The sequence below is a fragment of the Drosophila rhopaloa genome, unplaced genomic scaffold (genome assembly GCF_018152115.1).
Source record: "Drosophila rhopaloa isolate 14029-0021.01 unplaced genomic scaffold, ASM1815211v1 contig_2, whole genome shotgun sequence".
NCBI classification, from domain to species: domain Eukaryota; kingdom Metazoa; phylum Arthropoda; class Insecta; order Diptera; family Drosophilidae; genus Drosophila; species Drosophila rhopaloa.
The window spans coordinates 10,031,419-10,051,156 of NW_025335083.1; the positions used below are offsets into that span (position 1 = coordinate 10,031,419).

A 19,738-nucleotide genomic window follows, 5' to 3' on the forward strand; every position below is an offset into this window, starting at 1 on the left:
TCATAAAATGCTAGCGCAATGATGTTAATAGAGAGATGTAGTCTTGCAATTACTTAAATTGCAGGATAAGACAGTTACGATTAAAGAAGTAGTATATAAAGAATAATCAATTGCTTTTAACTAACATAAACATGAGTAAGTTCAAAGGGCTTTCCATAAACATTTGTACATCTTAAGAGTAAAGATTAACATTTATAAAGTGCTGAGCCTAGTAGAGATTTTTCTCAAAGATTTAGGATATATATACGATTATGCGATTACGATTGTAAACACAACATATTATATTTAAGTGATAAGTTAGAATAAAAAATACATTACAAAATGTGAAATGAAAGTAATAAATTTGGAAATACTTTAAAAAAATAATAGGACACAAAAACATAATGAGTGCATCATAAAAAAGTGTTTTTTAGTAAGATAATAATATTTAATGTGAAATAAATTGTTGAACTAAATACACTGTGTTAATTGTAAATCATTACATTCATTTTTGAAATAAACATTTATATTAAGCATTGGCAAGAGATAGTACGATAAATATTTATAAATATATAGAATAGTTTTTGGTTAAAAATATTAATTTACACAAAATTAAATTATTTGAGACCTAGGATATCATTTTATTCAGTTATATCTCCAAAACTTTTTATTTTTAAATCCTTGTTTTATATAGATGTCTTAAAATAATTTTTAACATAGTTTATTTTAAAATAAAATAATTAAGATTAAAAAATTATGTTATATTTAACTGATATATTTTAAGGGTAAAGTGTATTATATTGATCGTATGCTAATCCATTTTATAATTACTGCAAATTGTAAAATGCATGATTTTAAATATTTTCATTAAATGATTTTTCAATAAATATTTTAAGGAAAGTATTTAATCATTTTTTTTAACAAAGAGCTTTGTGGCTCTACAAGGCATATGAGGTAAATTAGTTTAGCATATTTTAACGATTAGTTTAAAATTAGAATTGTTTAAAATATTAATACACCAATTGGAAGACACATTTAGAATTTTGCAGACAAAGAGTACAGACACACAACGTGTAACATTTAACAAAGTAGTTTTCATTAGTTAATTTCAAAGGAGTTTATCAAAATTAACCAGGAAACAGATCAAATTAATTAGAACAAAACCCAAACAACCAATTTATTCGTACCATTTGTATTGAGGCCTTTATCACGATAATTGAAATTTTATTTTTGATTTGTTAGGCACACGAAAGATTGAAGCGGTTTTGATTTATTTTAACACGTAGTTGAGAAGTTCATGTTGAGTACCGAAACAACGGGAAAGAAATTAAATAAACGATTAATCACAAATATATCTATATGGAAATATATATATATTATTCATATATTTATATAGTCAGCCATAAATATTTAAATTGAGAGCCAGAAGCGTAAGTGTGAGAAAACTAAATGCCCAAAGTACAGAACGGAACAGAGAAGTCGAATGTGAAGTTACAGAATAACTTGTCATAACGACTTTTAAGTGATTACTAAAGAGCGAAAAGATAGTGTTATAGATATATAGATATAATATATAAATTAAAAGAAAGGAAATTAAAAGAAATTTTGGGCTGGTGATAATCTTAAGGGTAATTAACTTTAAAACTTGTTGCTATAGAATATCCAACCAAGAGTTGATTATTACAAAACGTGAATTGGAATTGTAAAGGAAAATGTACGTCCGATACATACCCTTCTATAAGGCTTCAGTTCTTCGGCCAACAGATGATGGATCCTGGCATCAGTCAGATCCTTCTTGGATGGATTATAATCCAGCTCAGCCATGTCCAGATTACGCGAACAGGTATTGTCTAGATTTGTCAGACTGGGACTAAAGAATTTATCAAACGGGCATCAGTATAAGATGATCATAAATAAGATTAGATATTAGGTACATCTTTACTTAAATTAGAAACCAAAGAAGTGGTTAAACGAATTTTAGATATATAAAGTAATAGAAAGATATTCTATAGTTAGAGATGTCACAAAAATCTTTACATAAATAAGAGATTTCTGTGACACCTGTGTTCGTGTTCAGTTTGTTAGTGGCCAATTGGTTTAAACTAAAGTTTGTGCAAGTTCATGCTAAAGTTCGGAAAAAATTAGCTACATTAATTTCGAATTTATTCGTACTCATGCAATATACGATAATTTCGGTGTGAGTACAGGCAAGATATCGTTCGATCCAAAATTCGTTTACCAGGTGGTGTATATGGTTGGCGGTGCCCACCTGCCCCCAATGTAGTTATTGGTATAATTCCGGAAAAGGGCGCTCATTGATTCGGTGCCCGTCATCTGGCCAATGGTGGATGGATTCCGCCTCATCACCTCCATGGCATCGCGCATTGTCAGTTTGGAGTACGTCTCGATGATCTTCGGCTCAGCGCCCTAAATTAGGATCGAAAAAAATAATCAATCGGTAAAACTTGACTTGAATTTTATTAATGTTCTTATTACTAAATATTGTCTTCGTATGTATTAGGTTTCTTCTTTTTTTGAGTAGAAACTTGATTTGCGGCGCTGCCTTTTTAACTTTTCATCTGTATCGAATGTACTCCCTCGTCTATTCTTGTTCAATGCTCGCTCATAACTTTGCATTGGAATATGGTCCAATAAATGCAATTCATTTATTTCCTGAGTGGCAGTTTAGGTTTAGATTTAGTGTCTAATTTCTAGAAATTTCAAACTCAATTTTCCCACTTTATTCTATATAATACCTTGAGATCTCTGATCAGCAGCGGGCGAATGAAGCGATTGTCGAAACGCTTGAACTTATCACGCACATTGTAGTTGCCTGTCTTGCCCACAATATCCTCAATGCCAGCCATTAAGTGATCCATGAACTAAAAGAAAAAAATTATTGAGTAAGGTAATAAATTTAACTTGTAACTGTGTAAATAACTAACCCTTTCATGAATGCGCTCATTCATGGTTGGCTTGCGTTTGTTTGCACGTTTCACATTAAGGATCTTGACCAGTGGCTTGATGGTGATGCCTTGCAAGAAGACGGTAAAGTAAATCACAGCTATCGTGGTGGTAACAAACATGTTCTTCTGCTTGACCACATTCTCATCAACCAGCAGCACAAGGGCAAAGGCCACAGCACCACGCAAACCACCGTAGGACATCACAAACTGATCCACCCTGGACAATTTGTGCAGGCGAAAGCGATTGGCAAGAGCTGATAGCCAAATGACACCTAAACGGATATTAATATGAATTAAAATAGATGCAGAGTTGGTTTTACATTAATATTATCTAAAAATATTTACCAATAACTCGAAACACAGAGCAAAAGGCAATGGTCAGCACCACGAACCACGTATTCCATACGTGCTTATTGTTCACAGTGGCCACACCCAAGAACATAAAGATAATGGTCTCCGCCGAACTGGACAACATCTTCAAGGCATATTTAACAGTCGTATGAGACTTTTGTGAAATATTCGATTCCACGTAGTTTTTCATCGTTATACCACAAAAAGTGATGCTGTCGATTAATTTATATTAGAAATATATAAGAAATAGGGTTTACTTTACAAAACTCACGCTAAAATGCCGCTCATGTGAAAGATTTCCGCATTGAGATAGGCCAAGTAAGCCATCACGAATATGAAAATAGGTTCTATGACACGAACATGATCTGTGAATCTGGTCACCAAACCAGTTAGGAAGCCCCAGATGATGCCTGCAGACATTAAAAAAAAATATAAATACAATTGAATAATTAATATTTAATATACAAATATATAGTTTAAAACAAATCATTAGATGAATACCAAAAAAAAATGTATAGCATATGTTTTGAAATAATAGTAGTACTATGTATGCAAAAACGTGTTTTGGGATAAATCATTCAATTTGAATCACCAATAATATCGAATTCACTCTATCTGTGAAATTCAGAATAGGTTGGGTATGCAAAATCTAATTAATTTAGCAAAATAGATTTGAAAATATGCACTCACCTATGGCAGTGCCACCCAGTGCAACCACAAAGAAGGAACCCACACCGCTGGCAATGTCCTGGGCGATGATTTTATCCAAACCAATTTCATTGTAGGACTCCATCATGTGGTACATCACAACCTGGGGGGCAGAAGGGAGACTCAAATTCAGTTAACCATGTCGGGGACCTGTTGACTTAATTGCGCCCATATCCATCTCGCCCACAGTCGCAATCAATAAACCTATCTTACCGTAACGGCATCATTCAGCAAGGACTCGCCAAAGACGACAATGTACAGGATCTCATTGACGTGTATCTCCTCGAATACGGCCAAAACAGCCACCGGATCCACGGCGGATATGAGGGAGGCAAATAGGAATACGTCCATCAGACCCGGAGTCTCACCCTCCCCGTAAATTCCCATCACTCCGCAGGCGTACAACGACCCACCTTGAAGGGAGAAGGAAAAAAGGGGTATTATAAAGAAAATCAGAGGATGCAACGGGTATGTAATCAATTTCCAACCCATCAATTTCCCGGAGTGCTTCTTGTACTTAATTAGATACCGGCCAATCGATGGCCGTTCGTGTGGCATTGACATTGCTGCAGTTTGTTGTTTTTCAAATGCATATCCATGTCACTTAAGTCAATTGATAAGCCTGCTCTTCCAAGAATAATTGAATTTGCAACGACGCAAATTGAATGTTTGCAATAATGTTACTTGTGGGGCTCTTCAATAAGCACAAATTGTGGCACCAGAAAATAATGTAAGCTGAAAAAGCTTTCTAACGATTTCAATTGTGTAGGGCAATGTGTCGTTAATTACTTATTTTTAGATTATTTGAAAATTCAAATGTGCATTGGTCATATTTCAATAGTGTTGTTTTATACTTATAAGGAATTTTAAATTCATAACATTCAAAAGCAATGTAAAAAAAAACAATTGAATACTTGATTTTTGTTTTATTAAAGTAATTGTTAGTTGCCTTTCTCACTAAAATCCAGTACAAAGCAGCTCTGTTATCTAGGTTTATATAACAAAACTCAAATGAATAATGGAAACGGATTTTCCACTTCTCGAAATGAATCGCGAGAGAAAAGTTAAGAGCGTTGTCCGCTCATTGTGATATGTAATCCAATTTGTTAAGCATAAGTAATTGGCAAGTCTGAATGTTTGGAGGGGTAACTGCGGCAACTGGAGCGTATATCCCGCGGTCCGTTTGCGGTTTCGGTCATTCATCTAACTGCCGTCTGCCAGCCCTTTTCCCCCACCTAGACTCCCCCTTTTGTCTTTGTTATTAGAGCACTTCAACATCTGCGGTGGCAGCATCCACATCAATCCCATGTTTTGTTACACTTTGTGTAAATCACGTCTAAGCGGTCATCTTGTAAAGGCGGCGCCACGCCCCTCGCGTGCCGCTTAATTTATTGGCAGTGAAAAAAGAAATACGCCCCCTCGAACACTGTCTCTATTTATTAGGGGTTACAACAAGGCGGCAGTTTTTCAATGGAGGTTTCGGATGATTCAGCTTCTGTTTACTCATCTGTGACAGGTGTCTAATTGCTGGAGCTGCTGACACCTTTTGTAATTGTCAACCATTTGACAAGTACTGTTCACATGTTTGTTTGGTTTAGGTTGGAGGTACTTCAAATATGATTAAATATTGCGTAGTTTGCGTTAAATTCACTTCAAAGTACGAATAACACATCAGAAACACTCACCAAATGGAAGTAACATATATAAATTTTAAAAAATCGATAAAAACAATAATCTTGAAATAAAATAACTTTGAAATTCGCTTTTAAAATTTAATAATTTTTAAATATGTGGCTATTTTACAAAATGTGATCTTAATACATTGGGAATACTAAACCGAAACACCTTACTTAATACAGATATTGATTATATTTCAATGGAAACTGCATTAAACAGTGTTTGCTATTAATAAATTTAGTTGAGTTTACTCATGTTCTAACCCCAATTCAAACAAACAAATATATTGACCTTCCACAATCGACGAATCTAAACGACAACTTCCATTGTCCGTTTTTCAGTTGATGGACAAAGATGGATGGAATCACCCGAGGTAAGCAGTCGGTCACCTTTGTTTACTTGGCCATCAACTAAACGACAGGACAATTCCCCCAAGGACTGGAACCCAATCCATCTCGAGTTACTGTACTCACCGATGGTGGCTATGTTGAAGATGGTTCCGACCACCGCCATCAGCAGGATGGTGCCCAGGTTGTCGAAGAACAATCGATTGGGCATAAAGTATCCTGCGTCCAGGATAATCGGTGGCAGCATATAGAAGAAGAATGTATTGGGGGTCAGCGGGGAGACGGCGACATCGGTGCAAAAATAGAGCACCACTCCAATGACCACGCCCACGACAATCAGCAGGCACGACTCCGGAAATATTAGATGCAGTTTTGGCGTCATATGGAAACCTAAAATAAGTTGTAAATATATAAACTATATTAGTACTAGATAAACAAGAGAATTTCTGCAACGCAATTGCTAGAATTTTGTGGGTGGTGGGACCGAAATATTTCCATTAATTACGAAACGCCTGCCATAAAAGCGAAAATTTGATGGAAATGATGGCAAATTTGCATGCAATTTCTAGGGCCTACAGTTTTGGACGGAGGGCTCTCTCTAGTATATACCCTTTTTTGTTCCTTTACCCTCAGCTCCTCCCACGTTCGTTTCTGCTTTATTGACCCAGTCCTTTACGAAATATTTTGGGTTCAAGGGCACAAAAGGAAGGATAATTATGCTTCGTAAACAAAGCCAAAACGGTGGGAAAAATTTTCGTTAAAAATGTAAGGGCTCAATTTGCATTTTTGGTGTTTGGAATTTAATTAAGAAACTTATAGGAGGTTCCTAAAGTTAAAGAATTAAGTCTAACTTTTAAGAAAAGATAAAATGATTTGAATTATATTTAAACAATTTGGAATGGAATAAAAATCCATGAAACATTTTGGTATACTTCATACCATTTAAAGAATGTTCTAGTTTTTATCAGGCAGTAAACCACTTTTTATTTCCTCGTTAAATGCCAAACCTTTAACTTTACAATCGACCTTCCCAATATTTTTTTCTTGGCCAAATGGCATTCGCAATCATTTTTCGAGTATTTTTGGGTCTTTATCCAATTGCAACAAAAATTTCTGGGCGTCTACCCACTCAAAAATCCAAATTGAAATGGAAACACGGGGCGGAAAATAAACTCACAGCGTCCTTGATGGGTAAAATGGATTTTCTCTCGCCTGCTGCCAAGGTTAGGGGCAGGGCCACAGATAAACCTGTCTGGCAGTGGTAAATTGCCGACATTGGGGGCAGAAATAAATAGACCCAAAACTAAAATCCGGTTTAATAAATGCTCGGTAGGCTTTAAAGTTGTTGGGAATCAAAGTAAATGATTAATGCACTACCTTTGGGTCCAATTGTTGCTCGGGGGCAGGGTCAAGGCCCCATGTCCTGCGGCTTGTTGCATACATCCATCGTGGGCTTATGCAATGTCCTTCCGCCAGGACTCGCACCCACACGCCCACACGGTTACGTCGCCGACTTGACGCAAATCTGCATGATGGCGTCGTCGTAGACGTAGGAATTACATAAAGCATATTGATTTTGCCTGGCAACAGCAGAAGGAAAATAAACCAGACACCCACGCCCAGGAGCAGACACTGAGGCTTTGATTTCACAGGAAAAGGATTCGTGGCTTCTTTGGAAAAACCACATTTTCCGCTAGTTATGCACAAACTGCTCGGTTCTTGCTAATTGGCTAGTTTCACTAAGTTAAAGAAAGATTTTTAAATCTTTAATTGGACTAGGTGAGTTTAAATAAATTAATTAATTACTAGTCTGCCCCGAAATTGAAACTTTTATCTGGAAAGTACTACATGGGAAAATAAACTTCCCTTTAGCCTAAACTCCTTACTAAAATTGTTGTTAAGGAAATTTTGTAAACGCGAAAAAGAGAATACGTTTTCATAAAAATTAGGAAAGTTAAAAAGTCAGTATTTGTTGCTAGCAACTTTTTTAATTTAAATACTTTACTTACCTATTTTAGCTATACTGGCCGATAGAATCCAAATTCCGATGATGAACGGCGTTTTCACCCGAGCAAAATCCACGATGGAGATCGGATACCTTTCCATCTTGTGTCCTTCGCCGCCCTCCGCATCCTGGTCGCTGGATTTCATTGCCTCGGCACGAGGCAACCTCGCCGATGGCGTTGATGCCAGACCCACATCTACATCCACGGGCAGCTGTTTTTGGGCAGGAAGGAAAAGCGAAATAATTCAGGCATTAGCGGTTTATAATTGAAAAACACTATGGGGAAAATTGATAAATGCCCCGTGCCGTTCCAATACCCGCAAAAGCAAACATTAAATATTTACATGGGTGTATAAACTGCGGAAAATAAAATCCAGACCTGGTGGGTTGGGTATATCAAAGGTTCAATTTAGCGTTCGGAAACACGCTATTGAAAATTACAATCACTTCTATTAATGACTAACTCGTACACGAAAGTGTCAATTTTTTTTCTCTGCGAATAAATCGTCATCTTTTTCAATTCCTACCCATAAATAGCTAAAATGTTGATATAGGTCAGTGCGGTAACTACTAGAATGTTGGATGTATGTAATGAATACTAAATAACGCATTGGGATTGTTTCGATGTTTACGAGTCAATAAATCTATTAAATAGTTTCGACTTTTGGGATCACAGAGCTTCAGTAGTGACGTCAAATTATTTCTAATTAAATAGGGCTTCGCACAAGTTTATTGATATCTCTTTTTAGGAAACTATTTTAGCTATCCAGAAATAATAAAATGAGTAATCACAAAAAACTTAATAAATCAATTTTTTATTATGATAAGAAATCATGTGGTTAGACAAAAAATTTGGTCATGGGTTGTCTTAAAACTGTAGTTCATCACCAAGTTGTCACTTTTGATATTCCAAACATTTAAACATCTTATAAAGGTGATTTGGGACCCTTCATCAAATATATTTCGAAATTTCTCTAAGATAATAAATAGGAAAAACAAAACGCTTGAAAAATAGTTTCCCACATAAACATTTCGATATTTCATCTGATGAATGTGTGCTAATAGCTACAATTAAGAGTATAGTTTATGACACTTGGTGACTTTTTAGTAAAAAAGAGAAAGCAATAAGGAACTTGTGTAACTCATTTGTAACATTCTGGAACAGATAAATATTCTGTTAGTTAAAGCTATTAACAATAAAGTAGATTTATGGAGTGACTTTTTAAAAAATGTGTCTTTAAAAGTTATTGTCAGCTCGGTTTTACTGTAGTCCCAACGAAATCCGGCACTTTGCCTTAATTCCAATCACCTAAAGAGCTTTCGTTGCACACCGGATGTGCGGGTAATGCCAGGCTTAATGGCCATTCAATTGGATTGTGGATATCGCATTGGACATACTCACATTTAGTTTGGTGACCGCATCCGAGCCTGGCGTCACGCCCACAGCAGCACTCGTGTTGGGCCGCCCCTGGACAAGTCCAAGGACCAGGATTAAGGCGCAGATGAGCAGCATCCTTTTGCCGAGAATCCCCCGCCAGTCGGATGTGCATGTTGTGTTGCGTGTAGTGGTTGCAATTTGTGGTTCTACTCGTGTTTTGGTTTCATCTCTCGGTGGTTGAGCTTCTTTATCTAGCTCTAAACGACGGGCTGCGTCACTGGTAATTGTATCAGTTTCCGAAGCTATATTTCTGGGTGGTAACTCGGTGCTGGAGGATGGGTTCCTCCAGCAGGCTCTTCTCGCCAGATTCATCTGCTGTTGCAGCGCCGGAGTGGCACTGTCGTAATCCTGCTCCGTGCGATTGCTCATTGTGATCTGGTATTTACTTTTTTAATCCTGGCATGCTATTATGTCCGTCTACTAAGCCAGTTTCCTTCTTAGTTACTGTGTTTGGTTAACTGCAAGGAGAAAATAAGCAGAATATATTATCAGTACATTCGGCTTGCCTTTTTTTTTAGTATCACTTCCAAAATCGACCGACCTGCCGCAATAACCAATTGAAACTGGTTAAAAGCCACAAATTTCACTAACCATGAAGACTTCTGGACAGAATCCATATATACCACATAAAATCTCACATTTTTATTTGTTTTTTTACACCCATCGGTTGCTGATTAACTCTCTTTGAATTGATGGCGGACTCTCTTTGAGACCATTGCAAATAAAAATGTGCTAAAATCAAATCGCAAATTCGATTGCCGGCTCAAAGTGATTTTCTATAAATCCACCTTAAGTGAGTGTGGATTTATTTTGTTACCAACTATTATATTTATACCCTTGCAGAGGGTATTATAATTTTGGTCAAAAGTGTGCAACGCAGTGAAGGAGACATCTCCGACCCTATAAAGTATATATATTCTTGATCAGGATCACCTCCTGAGTTGATATAGCCATGTCCGTCTGTCCGTCTGTCCGTCTGTCCGTCTGTCCGTCTGTCCGTCCGTCCGTCTGTCCGTCTGTCCGTCTGTCCGTCTGTCTGTCCGTCTGTCTGTTTCTACGCGAACTAGTCTCTCAGTTTTAAAGATATCGAATTGAAACTTTGCACACACCCTTATTTCCTTTGCACGCAGTATATAAGTCGGAACGGCCGGGATCGGCCGACTATATCCTATAGCTGCCATATAACTGATTGATCGGAAATGCCATAACTCTGCTGTTTGTTAAGTTAGGAAGTTGGGACTCTCTATGGGTATTATATTTGGCCAATCAATCCGACGTACCAAATTTCATAAGGATCGGACGACTATATCTTATAGCTGCCATATAACTGATTGATCGGAAATGCCATAACTTTAGTGTTTGTTAAGTTAGGAAGGGATTTTCTATGGGTTTTATTTTTGCCCAATCAATCCGACATATCAAATTTCATAAGGATCGGCCGACTATATTCTATAGCTGCCATATACATAACTGAACGATTGGAAATGCCATAACTTTGGTGTTTTTAAAGTTAGGAAGTTGGGATTTTTTATGAGTATTAAGAACGCATCATATGAATAATTTTGGAGAATATAATTTGCAGAATATTCTGCAAGGGTATTTCAACTTCGGCTCCGCCCGAAGTTAGCTTTCCTTTCTTGTTTTTAATAAATTCACTTTGGGCAATAATAAGAGTGCAGTTCTTGGAAGTAGTAGTGATTTTAATTAGTATAAAATTGCTTTATCTAATGTCAGTATGCATAAAAATAGCATTCCAAAATGAATTTTCAAAATAATTAACTTAATTAACTCATTTACTCCACTATTAGCGGGAGTAATAAATTCACTTGATTGGATAAATAAATAATGAATTAAGTAAAAAAAGATTAGGGTTAAAGTAAAATTTAAACATGATGTTTATGTATTTTTGTGTGCGCCAGACACTATTAGATAAAAAATAATATTCTTTTCTTAATGAATTCAAGTATATCATCTGCCAAATCTTAAACACAAGATCTAATTTTAAAAAAATCCGGTTTATTTCCGATGCTAACTACCAATTTATTTGCTAAAAACAGTAAACTTCAAGTGCACTTATTTGCCCACTTGGCAAAGCTCTTCACAGTCACGTTTGTTGAAAGATTTAATAAAAAATTATCAGGCATTCATGCAGACAATATTTGTTTTTCGAACTGGATAGATCCAGTGCACTTAGCGCCATGCGAAATTAGCAAGTTAATACCAATAGTAAATATGACAATAAAACAGAGTAAACAAATTTAAGTTGAACAGCCAGTTGGTCTGCGATAAGATCTGATTTGTATTATTGGTGAAATTTTATTAGCAACAGTAGCGAAAGCTTATCTATCAAGTGCAGGAGATAAAGACTCTCAATTAAACAATTGGGCAGTACGAGTGTCACATTTGAGGCTGATAAATGGAAGGGCAATGTACGAGTCGATCTCAATAATTACTTGACTAGAGCGAGCAATTGAATCTGTTTACACTTCCAGTACGTTTGCTGTTTTGTCGCCTGTGTCATTATATAAAATGGATGGCCAATTTAGATTTATCCCTCAATGCGTCTTCCTCTATCTCATATTCAATTGTTTTTGGCATTGGTCGTGAATTTCCAAGGCTTTCCCACTAACCTAATTTGGCGCACAGTGGTGATTAGATTAGCGCCCACAGAGTTTCAAGTTCAGTGATTTTGATTACTGGCCGTTAACAGTTGAGCAACTAACCGCCTTTAATCGAAGGGTTAACCCAATTTCCCGCAAGTTCTGGCTGAATCAATTTTAAGTGGCATGAGTGCAAATCCTTTTGATTTAAATTATATCTTAACAGAGCAACAGTGGAATGCATAAGAAATAAACATACATAATTTAAAAGAAGTCCTTAAGTTACATTATATTTTATATCTTTATTTAAGGCTGCCTTCTATTTAATCAGGGCAACTCAAAACTTTATGGCACTGAGAGAAACTAAAGTTTCCTTTTGCAGACAACTCATGGATAGTTTTGACTGCAACTTCCTTGAAGTTTAGAAAATAAAAAGTGCAATGCAACTTTTGCAACACAACTAGAAAAGTTTCATTGCTATATGGCCACTGTGGAGAGTCTATATATCTGCTGTTCTTACAATGTTGGGCCAACGACTGTAGCCATAAGTCCTTGAGCCCGAACGAATTGCGCCACGATTTAATTGATTTCTTCGCACATCGCTATCCACCGAACACCCCCGAGATGTGTTAATATTTAATTTGAGTTTACTTTATGCTTCAGGTCCGCAGAGCTTTTACACTTTGGGGTATAGACGTGAATTGGATTGATGCCCCCGCCATCTACACACCATAAACTTCTGTTTGTTTTGGCCAGTGAGGGCGACTAATTTCCCATACAAATGTAAATATTTGAGGCGAGGATTTTCATGGTCTTTCATGGTCACAGTTCAAGTTTAGCCAACGGAAATAATTTATATTTTAAAGGTCAAACGATTTTTAAAAAGATCTATACTGTAATAGGGAAAATAACCAATTGGGAATACATATAATATGCATATGCCTGATGTATATTTTGGCTAGCCACCAAGAAATTGTTTGTCTGTCCCCGCCATTCGAACGACTTTTTAGCAAAATATGGCAGGAAAAATACATGAAAATGCAAACCAATCAGAAATATTTCTCTGTGATGTATAGGGCTGTACCTGGAATGGAAATATTTGCATTATAAATATTTTTTTTGGCTATAATTGGGACTGTACTTGATAAGAAAAGATTTGCATTTGAGGTAACAACAAAATACTAAATTAAATCGATTTCTTTTCGCTTATTTTCCTTCTAGTTAAGGATCGTTAAATAAATGTTTTTTCCCAGTTGTCACCGGCTCCCATTAATGTCAACTCTGTTTGTGCGGGTTCCTGAACTTTGCCCCAACCGTTTTGAGGTTACGCTTTCGGCGACGGCTAATCGATAACATGCGCCACAAGGGAATATGGAAAATGACATCGCAGTTGTAGGGCGAAATTATTTATAAACAAATCAAAGTCAATTGATTTATGAAAAATGCAAAACCGAGTGCAACGGCAGAGTACAAACTGGCCAAAAGCACCTCGAACCGGTTGAAAACGATGATCCAGAATGCAAACTTGGAAACCTTGGCTAACTTGGCAGAAAACTAAATCTGTGCACCAGATGCACTAAACAAAATATTGCCAAACGCGTATTATCACTTATATAGGTATTTATGGATATTTCGGCTGTGTTAACTTGGTTAATGACTGTTTACGGGTGCAACAAAATATGGCCTGTGTGGATTGGATAGGCTTCCGCCAAATATTTATACGGTTGCAAACCATATTTCGACGAAAATAGTTTTTAATGACTTTTTCCGATTTTATTCCGTCGTGCTAGTTAATACGATAGTGGATGCCAGCAGGTGTTCAATAAACCGTTGGTGGCATTGTTAATGAATGTTATCAGTCTAAAAGCTTGGAAAACATTTGCATGAGTTTTATTCAACGATAGGTTTTAATATTTATTGACATTATGCAGTCAAGCGCCCGGTGAACATTATTTATTTACTGGCACGACTTTGTTTTTTCACCTGTGTAACAGAAAATATATTTTCTAAGGGAATGCAGCTTATATAATTAAGTAAAAACCATTAACTTTACGCTCAAGGTAAATGTTAAGAATTTTCAAAAGGATAATTTTAAAAATAATTTATCATATAATTTAAGATTGATTTATAACTAACGATGAAAATTAATTTTGATAATAAATGTTTGGCCTATTTTTAACTTAAGTTACATCTTATAATTTAGCATAAACGATTATCTTAAATCCTTGAAAAACATTTACCTTTAAAAGGGACTGCCTAAAGATTTGGCACAAACATTCCTCATCCTAAGCCTAATTTAACTCGACATGTTCAATTACAAAAGTCAATTTGGCTCAGCTCAAGGAACATTACACAAGGAATTCTGAACTACCACTTTTTCATCCATCTCATCATCATATTTAAAAACATTGTGGGATGTAATCCGTCATGTGCAGACCTTTTTGGCCACACAGCCAAAAAAAAAAATGTTCATTTACATAAAAGAGTTGCAAACGAAAATTTACATATTTACATCCAAGAAAAAAATAAAGTGAAATCGAAAAGCAACAAAATAAGACAAAATCATGTTGTGGTTGCGACAAATTTCTGACTGAATCCCTGACGTTTTTCTACAGACGGACTGCCAAGTGGGTTTGAACCCCAAAACAAAACTTCCATTAAAAACGGCATTGAAATTGTCAGTTGAGGGTTTCATTTATTTTCATGAAATACATTCGTCTATACATATATTGATTGGGGTACACTGAGCTCCATTTAAATGGGAGATAACGTTTTGGTAACACCCTATTGGGGTTCCAGATTTGATGAGAACCAAAAATATTGATAAGAGCTTTTTAATTTATTATGCGAACTCGTTTTACATCGACAAATAAAATTTATTTCCTTGGAGCAAACAAATTATTATTCGATAGAAGTTTCTTAAAATAATTTGATTTAGAAAGTCAGAAAGTTTTTAGTCCTGGTATTTTCAGGTTTAGATATTAACTAAGAGTGTTTATAATTAATTATAAACAAGTAATAAAAAATAATGCATTCCGTCCTTAGTTCTTTGAACGTGCCCAAGTTCACCTTAAATAAATAAACCTCCATAAATTTCAAATCCCTGGTAAGGTAGGATTACTGTGACTTAAAATAGTTGACCAATAAATTAAAGCGCACAGCTTAAGTGATATTTACTTGTATAGACAACAATAATAGTTGCGTAGAATGATATCACCCTAATGATAAAATATTTTAGGTATTTGGTCAGCCCCAACTGGACGTATTTAAAAGCTTTAAAATCGATTTTCAATTATTTTGTTTAATTCTTTAATGGAGATTTGGGCAAAAGCATTTGTACAGACTACTTGAATATTATTTTAACTGATTACAACCAAAAATAAATTAAACATGACACAGTATGCGAGTATATTACATAACAAAAGCCATTGTTACATCGATTGTGGTCAAGGTCTAATTATAGCGACTCATCATAAATCTAATTTGTTGTCGTACAAGGACATGCCAAATTTTATCAGATAGGAAAATATAAATGAGCATTGGGATTCGTGGTATTTATTACTATTGATATGCACTGGTCAGCAGGTAACACATTTCTAGGAAACTACGAATCGAAAAAAAATTGTAATTGAAATTGATTGTTACTTAACAAAAATGTTTTTCTGGTAAACAATCTTTATAGGAAAAAATACCTTCCTTCCTATGTGTTATAATTTAACCTGTTGCTCACGACACTGGCCAGCTACTACACAGGTAAACGGCTTATAATTAATGAAACACGTTAGATAAGAAATGTTTACATATATTTTCATAGAGGAATTAGAGCGGTGTCTGCCCATATCTGAATTTATTGGCTGATAATTAATAATGAACTCAACTTGATTGACGATTTAATTCCACTAACAAATTTGTTTGACAGGCATGTGTGGCAAAACATCCTATATATATATAAATGTATTTATATTGCCGTTATATTCATGTTACTAAAAATATACGTTTTGGAATGCTTGAATATAAGAAACGTATTTCTAAAAAAAAAATGCATTCCATCCCAAAAAAAGTCAATAATATGTAATTAAGTTCCATAAAAACCCTTTTTAAAGTGACTGGGACTATAATTTAACAAACCCTTGTTTGTAAAAAAGTCCAAGTGTAATCACATTTTAAAACATTAAATTCACGGCATTATCTTTAGTTGAGTCTAGAAAATTCGTGGAATGAAATATATATCAGAACAATTTAAGTAATTTAAGAATAACCAACTTTTTACAGATTCTCTGAGATGGAACTGAATTTTTAAAACAGATGAGTAAGTAAAAAACAGAGGGTTTGCGTAAAGCGAGAAGCATGACAATATGTATGTTGCCATGCTGTTCTATGTTATCAGGTTGGCAACAACAAAATATGTAGAACTAACAGCAACAAAAACAAATATGTTTATATACTATATAATATGTACATATGGGTATTTTGGAATGCGAAACGGGAACAAATAAGTAGAGCAGAGCGAATGGAGAAGTGAGAGCAAGGGGAAATGACTGAGCCGGCAAAAGACCAAAATAAACTCAAGTGCACCATTTCTAGACGTAAAAAAAAATAATAGAGAAAAATCGCTGTCGTTAGAAACGTGAAAAAATATAAAAGATGGTCTATAAATACACAAGGAATACAAACATACATACACACGTAAAAGCCGTATACATATTTACACGTTCAGAACAAGTATCTACATTAGCAAAAGTATCTTTAAGATATTTTTCCTTGTATCTCGGTAAATAGTCTTATAATAATTTCGTAAGACAGTTTTTGATGTTAATCCAATATTAAATTCATATGATCGATTCTGTAAAAATATAAATAAAAAATCTTGGAATATTTTGTTTTCTCTGTACAGATAACAACTTTACGCACGTTTTTCGTCTTCTTTCTTTGTTTCCTTTTCCGCAACAAATCAGCCGGCAGCTGTTCTATCTTTTTCACTATTTCCACTATTTGCACTCTCTTGCAACCACTCTCTTTCTCTACTTTTCACCTCTCTCTCCGCTTTTGATTTTGTTTTGATTCGCACTGCAGACGTGTGCAATAAATAATGATTTCTAATTTATGCCCGACAAACGTCGCAATGGGCATTAATATTTATTGACGAAAAAAGGCGCACATATTTAGTTCACACACCATAAAAAACACACATCTCAAAAAGTAAGGAAAAAACATGGCTTGCTATCGTTTCAATTTACATATTTAAATAGTTGCCCGAAACATTTTCGAATAATTCTCGAATAAATACTGCCGTTTTGACTTGGTATGGAAAATGGAAAATCGAATTTTCCGCCGGCGAGTCGGAACGAAAAATTGTTGCGCGCTCTGCAGCCGAGAATCGAATGCGAGAAATCGTAGAAAAATATATTTGAAAGAGCGGAGAAACCGAAATCGGCCCGATAACAGAAGTGTTCCAGCACTTAACAGAGCGTGGGTCTGTTAGGCGGCACCCACACAGACATAACAGATGTTAAAGCCAAGTAAGGGAAGAGGGGGAGAGGAGAGGAAAACAAGCATATAAAATGCAATGGCAAAAATATTTTTCCCAAAATATTTATTAAATATTACAGTTATATAATGAATAATATTACAGTTGTGTAATGAATTGCAATAAATTACAAAATTGTAGTACTCAAAAAATATAAATATATTTCTATTACGAAAAACCTCTAATTTACTGTACATATTTAAAGTTACCAAAATACTGTAGTTTCTTTGGAATTTATTTATATTTTAACATTTTAATTTTTTTATTTTTATTTATTTATCAATTTGAAGAAAATAATTAAAACCTGGTACTACGAATACTGTTGAACCAAAAATCTCACTTAAAACCGACATACAACAAAAAAAAACATCTATAATCAATCCATATTATCAAATGTTAAAAATATGCTTCTTGAAGAGCAAAAAAATAATATGTGCAATACTTGATAAGCCAGACATGAGACTTTCGTTTCAAAAAATTTCGATTCATATTTTCAGTTGATTTGGATCTCTTTGATGAGAATGAAGTCTTTTGTGTTTCCTTTAGCCCTGTTTTTCTTGGCTTTTCGCCAGGATGGAATAGCACAGCTTCTTGATGCAAATTGTTACTTTCAATTGAGCCCAAGGATATTTCATGGAACTAACGCTCGTTTGGGGACCACTCCTTGGATAGCAGTTATAAGCAATACTACTCAAGATTTATGCGGCGGCACTCTTATACACTCACGTTGGTATAATTATTTTTAGTCAAGAGCTAATCACTTATTTGCACTATTTTTCTAGGTTTCATCTTGACCGCCGCCCACTGCATTAAAGAGAATAATCAATTGTAAGCAATCTAACATCTTTGATAAGTTGTTTAGACAAGTGTTTTAACTTTATTGGTTTAGATTCGTGAGATTGGGACTGTACGACAAATCCTGCCCATCATGGCGTTGCACAGAAGTGGAGAAGTATAGTGTGATCAACAGCATTCCTCATCACCAATATAACGCGTTAAGTATGAAGAATGATATTGGTATTTTGAAACTGGACAGACAAGTGGTGTACAACGGTAAGATAGCATTAAAAAAAAGAAAATGTTAAGGAATATACATATGTAGCTGGCGTAATTTATCAGTGACAATCTTCTTTTGCCTGCAGCACAAATCCGACCGATTTGCATTTTCTTCGGGATTGAAATTGATCAGTGGTCAATCGTTCATTTCTCTGCCTACGGCTGGGGTAAAACGGAAAACGAAGGAACAAGCTCAATCCTTAAGACCATTAATCTTTCCCGTCGTAGCCAACCCTGTTTTTGGTCAGACAGGGAAACGCAAATCTGTGCTGGTGCCGATAAAGGCGACACTTGCACCGGTGACTCAGGTGGTCCTTTGGTAGCCAATATTACATACCGGGGAAATAACTTCCGCTCACAGGTTGGAATCGTCAGCTTTGGCAGCACCGATTGTAATTCTAATGGCATCTACACGAATATTAGTAGCTACAAGCAATGGATAAAAGATACCATTTCGGAAAAGGATCGCGATCAGGAGCGCTTTTTGGATGAGGACTGCGGCAACACTCCGCAAAAACAGGGATCTATCCGCCAACCTTGGAAAGTAAATATACTTCCCAGCTATGCTAATGGCGCCCTTATCACAAAACGTAATTATTTACAATGAAAAATGTAATAAGGAATAATATTTTTATTTTCTTTTTCAAGGGATTGTCCTTACGGTTGCAAGTCATTTGGACACAGATGTCCAGAAAATGTAAGTAGAAACTATTAATGAAAAAATAATAACCTATTTGGAATCGTTATTGAGATCTATCAAAGTTTAATTTGTGAGAAAGGCACAAAAATAAATTATTTACTTTACTTTATTTACGCTTAAATAATTTTTTTTCTTTTCATTTGCGATGCAGTAGAGTGGTAACGCTCGTCGGTGTTCGATATTCCGTTGAATCAGTACACAAGCATCCCCAATTTGCAATTTACCCCATTATCACTAATGACATAGCATTGCTCAAACTTTATCAAAATGTGCCATATTCTGGTAAGTTAATTTATTTTTACCATCATCTTTTAGTCATAAATTGCGTTACCCTATTTCAGACTTTCTGGCACCGATATGTTTACGTGTAGGTCTTAAAAAACC

The 19,738-nt window shown here is 35.4% G+C and overlaps 2 protein-coding genes across 27 annotated transcripts in view; one reads left to right on the forward strand and one right to left on the reverse strand.

Annotated features, from left to right (window-relative positions):
- The window catches only part of LOC108038482 (sodium/hydrogen exchanger 3), a 34,588-nt gene that overhangs the window by 10,854 nt on the left and 3,996 nt on the right, over positions 1–19,738 (reverse strand). For 10 of the 26 annotated variants that reach the window (XM_017115285.2, XM_017115275.2, XM_017115271.2 and 7 more), the window contains exons 1-13: positions 16,983–17,443; positions 9,436–9,929; positions 8,038–8,245; positions 6,155–6,418; positions 4,218–4,417; positions 3,987–4,107; positions 3,568–3,706; positions 3,291–3,508; positions 2,925–3,217; positions 2,736–2,861; positions 2,219–2,406; positions 1,711–1,849; positions 1,167–1,181 (exon numbers count right to left, since the gene is read on the reverse strand). In XM_017115285.2, the coding sequence (XP_016970774.1) occupies positions 1,167–1,181; positions 1,711–1,849; positions 2,219–2,406; positions 2,736–2,861; positions 2,925–3,217; positions 3,291–3,508; positions 3,568–3,706; positions 3,987–4,107; positions 4,218–4,417; positions 6,155–6,418; positions 8,038–8,245; positions 9,436–9,840 (2,316 nt within the window). In that variant the 5' untranslated portion in view covers positions 9,841–9,929; positions 16,983–17,443. Of the gene's footprint in view, positions 1–1,166; positions 1,182–1,710; positions 1,850–2,218; positions 2,407–2,735; positions 2,862–2,924; positions 3,218–3,290; positions 3,509–3,567; positions 3,707–3,986; positions 4,108–4,217; positions 4,418–6,154; positions 6,419–8,037; positions 8,246–9,435; positions 9,930–16,749; positions 16,915–16,982; positions 17,444–19,738 lie in introns of those variants that run through there. The other 16 variants (XM_017115295.2, XM_044460054.1, XM_017115291.2 and 13 more) reach the window with 6 other exon arrangements.
- On the forward strand, positions 18,120–19,355 carry LOC108038480 (chymotrypsin-like protease CTRL-1). The gene is made up of 5 exons (XM_017115264.1): positions 18,120–18,324; positions 18,381–18,426; positions 18,488–18,651; positions 18,741–19,244; positions 19,303–19,355. Exons 1-5 carry the CDS (start codon positions 18,120–18,122, stop codon positions 19,353–19,355), a joined length of 972 nt encoding a protein of 323 aa, XP_016970753.1.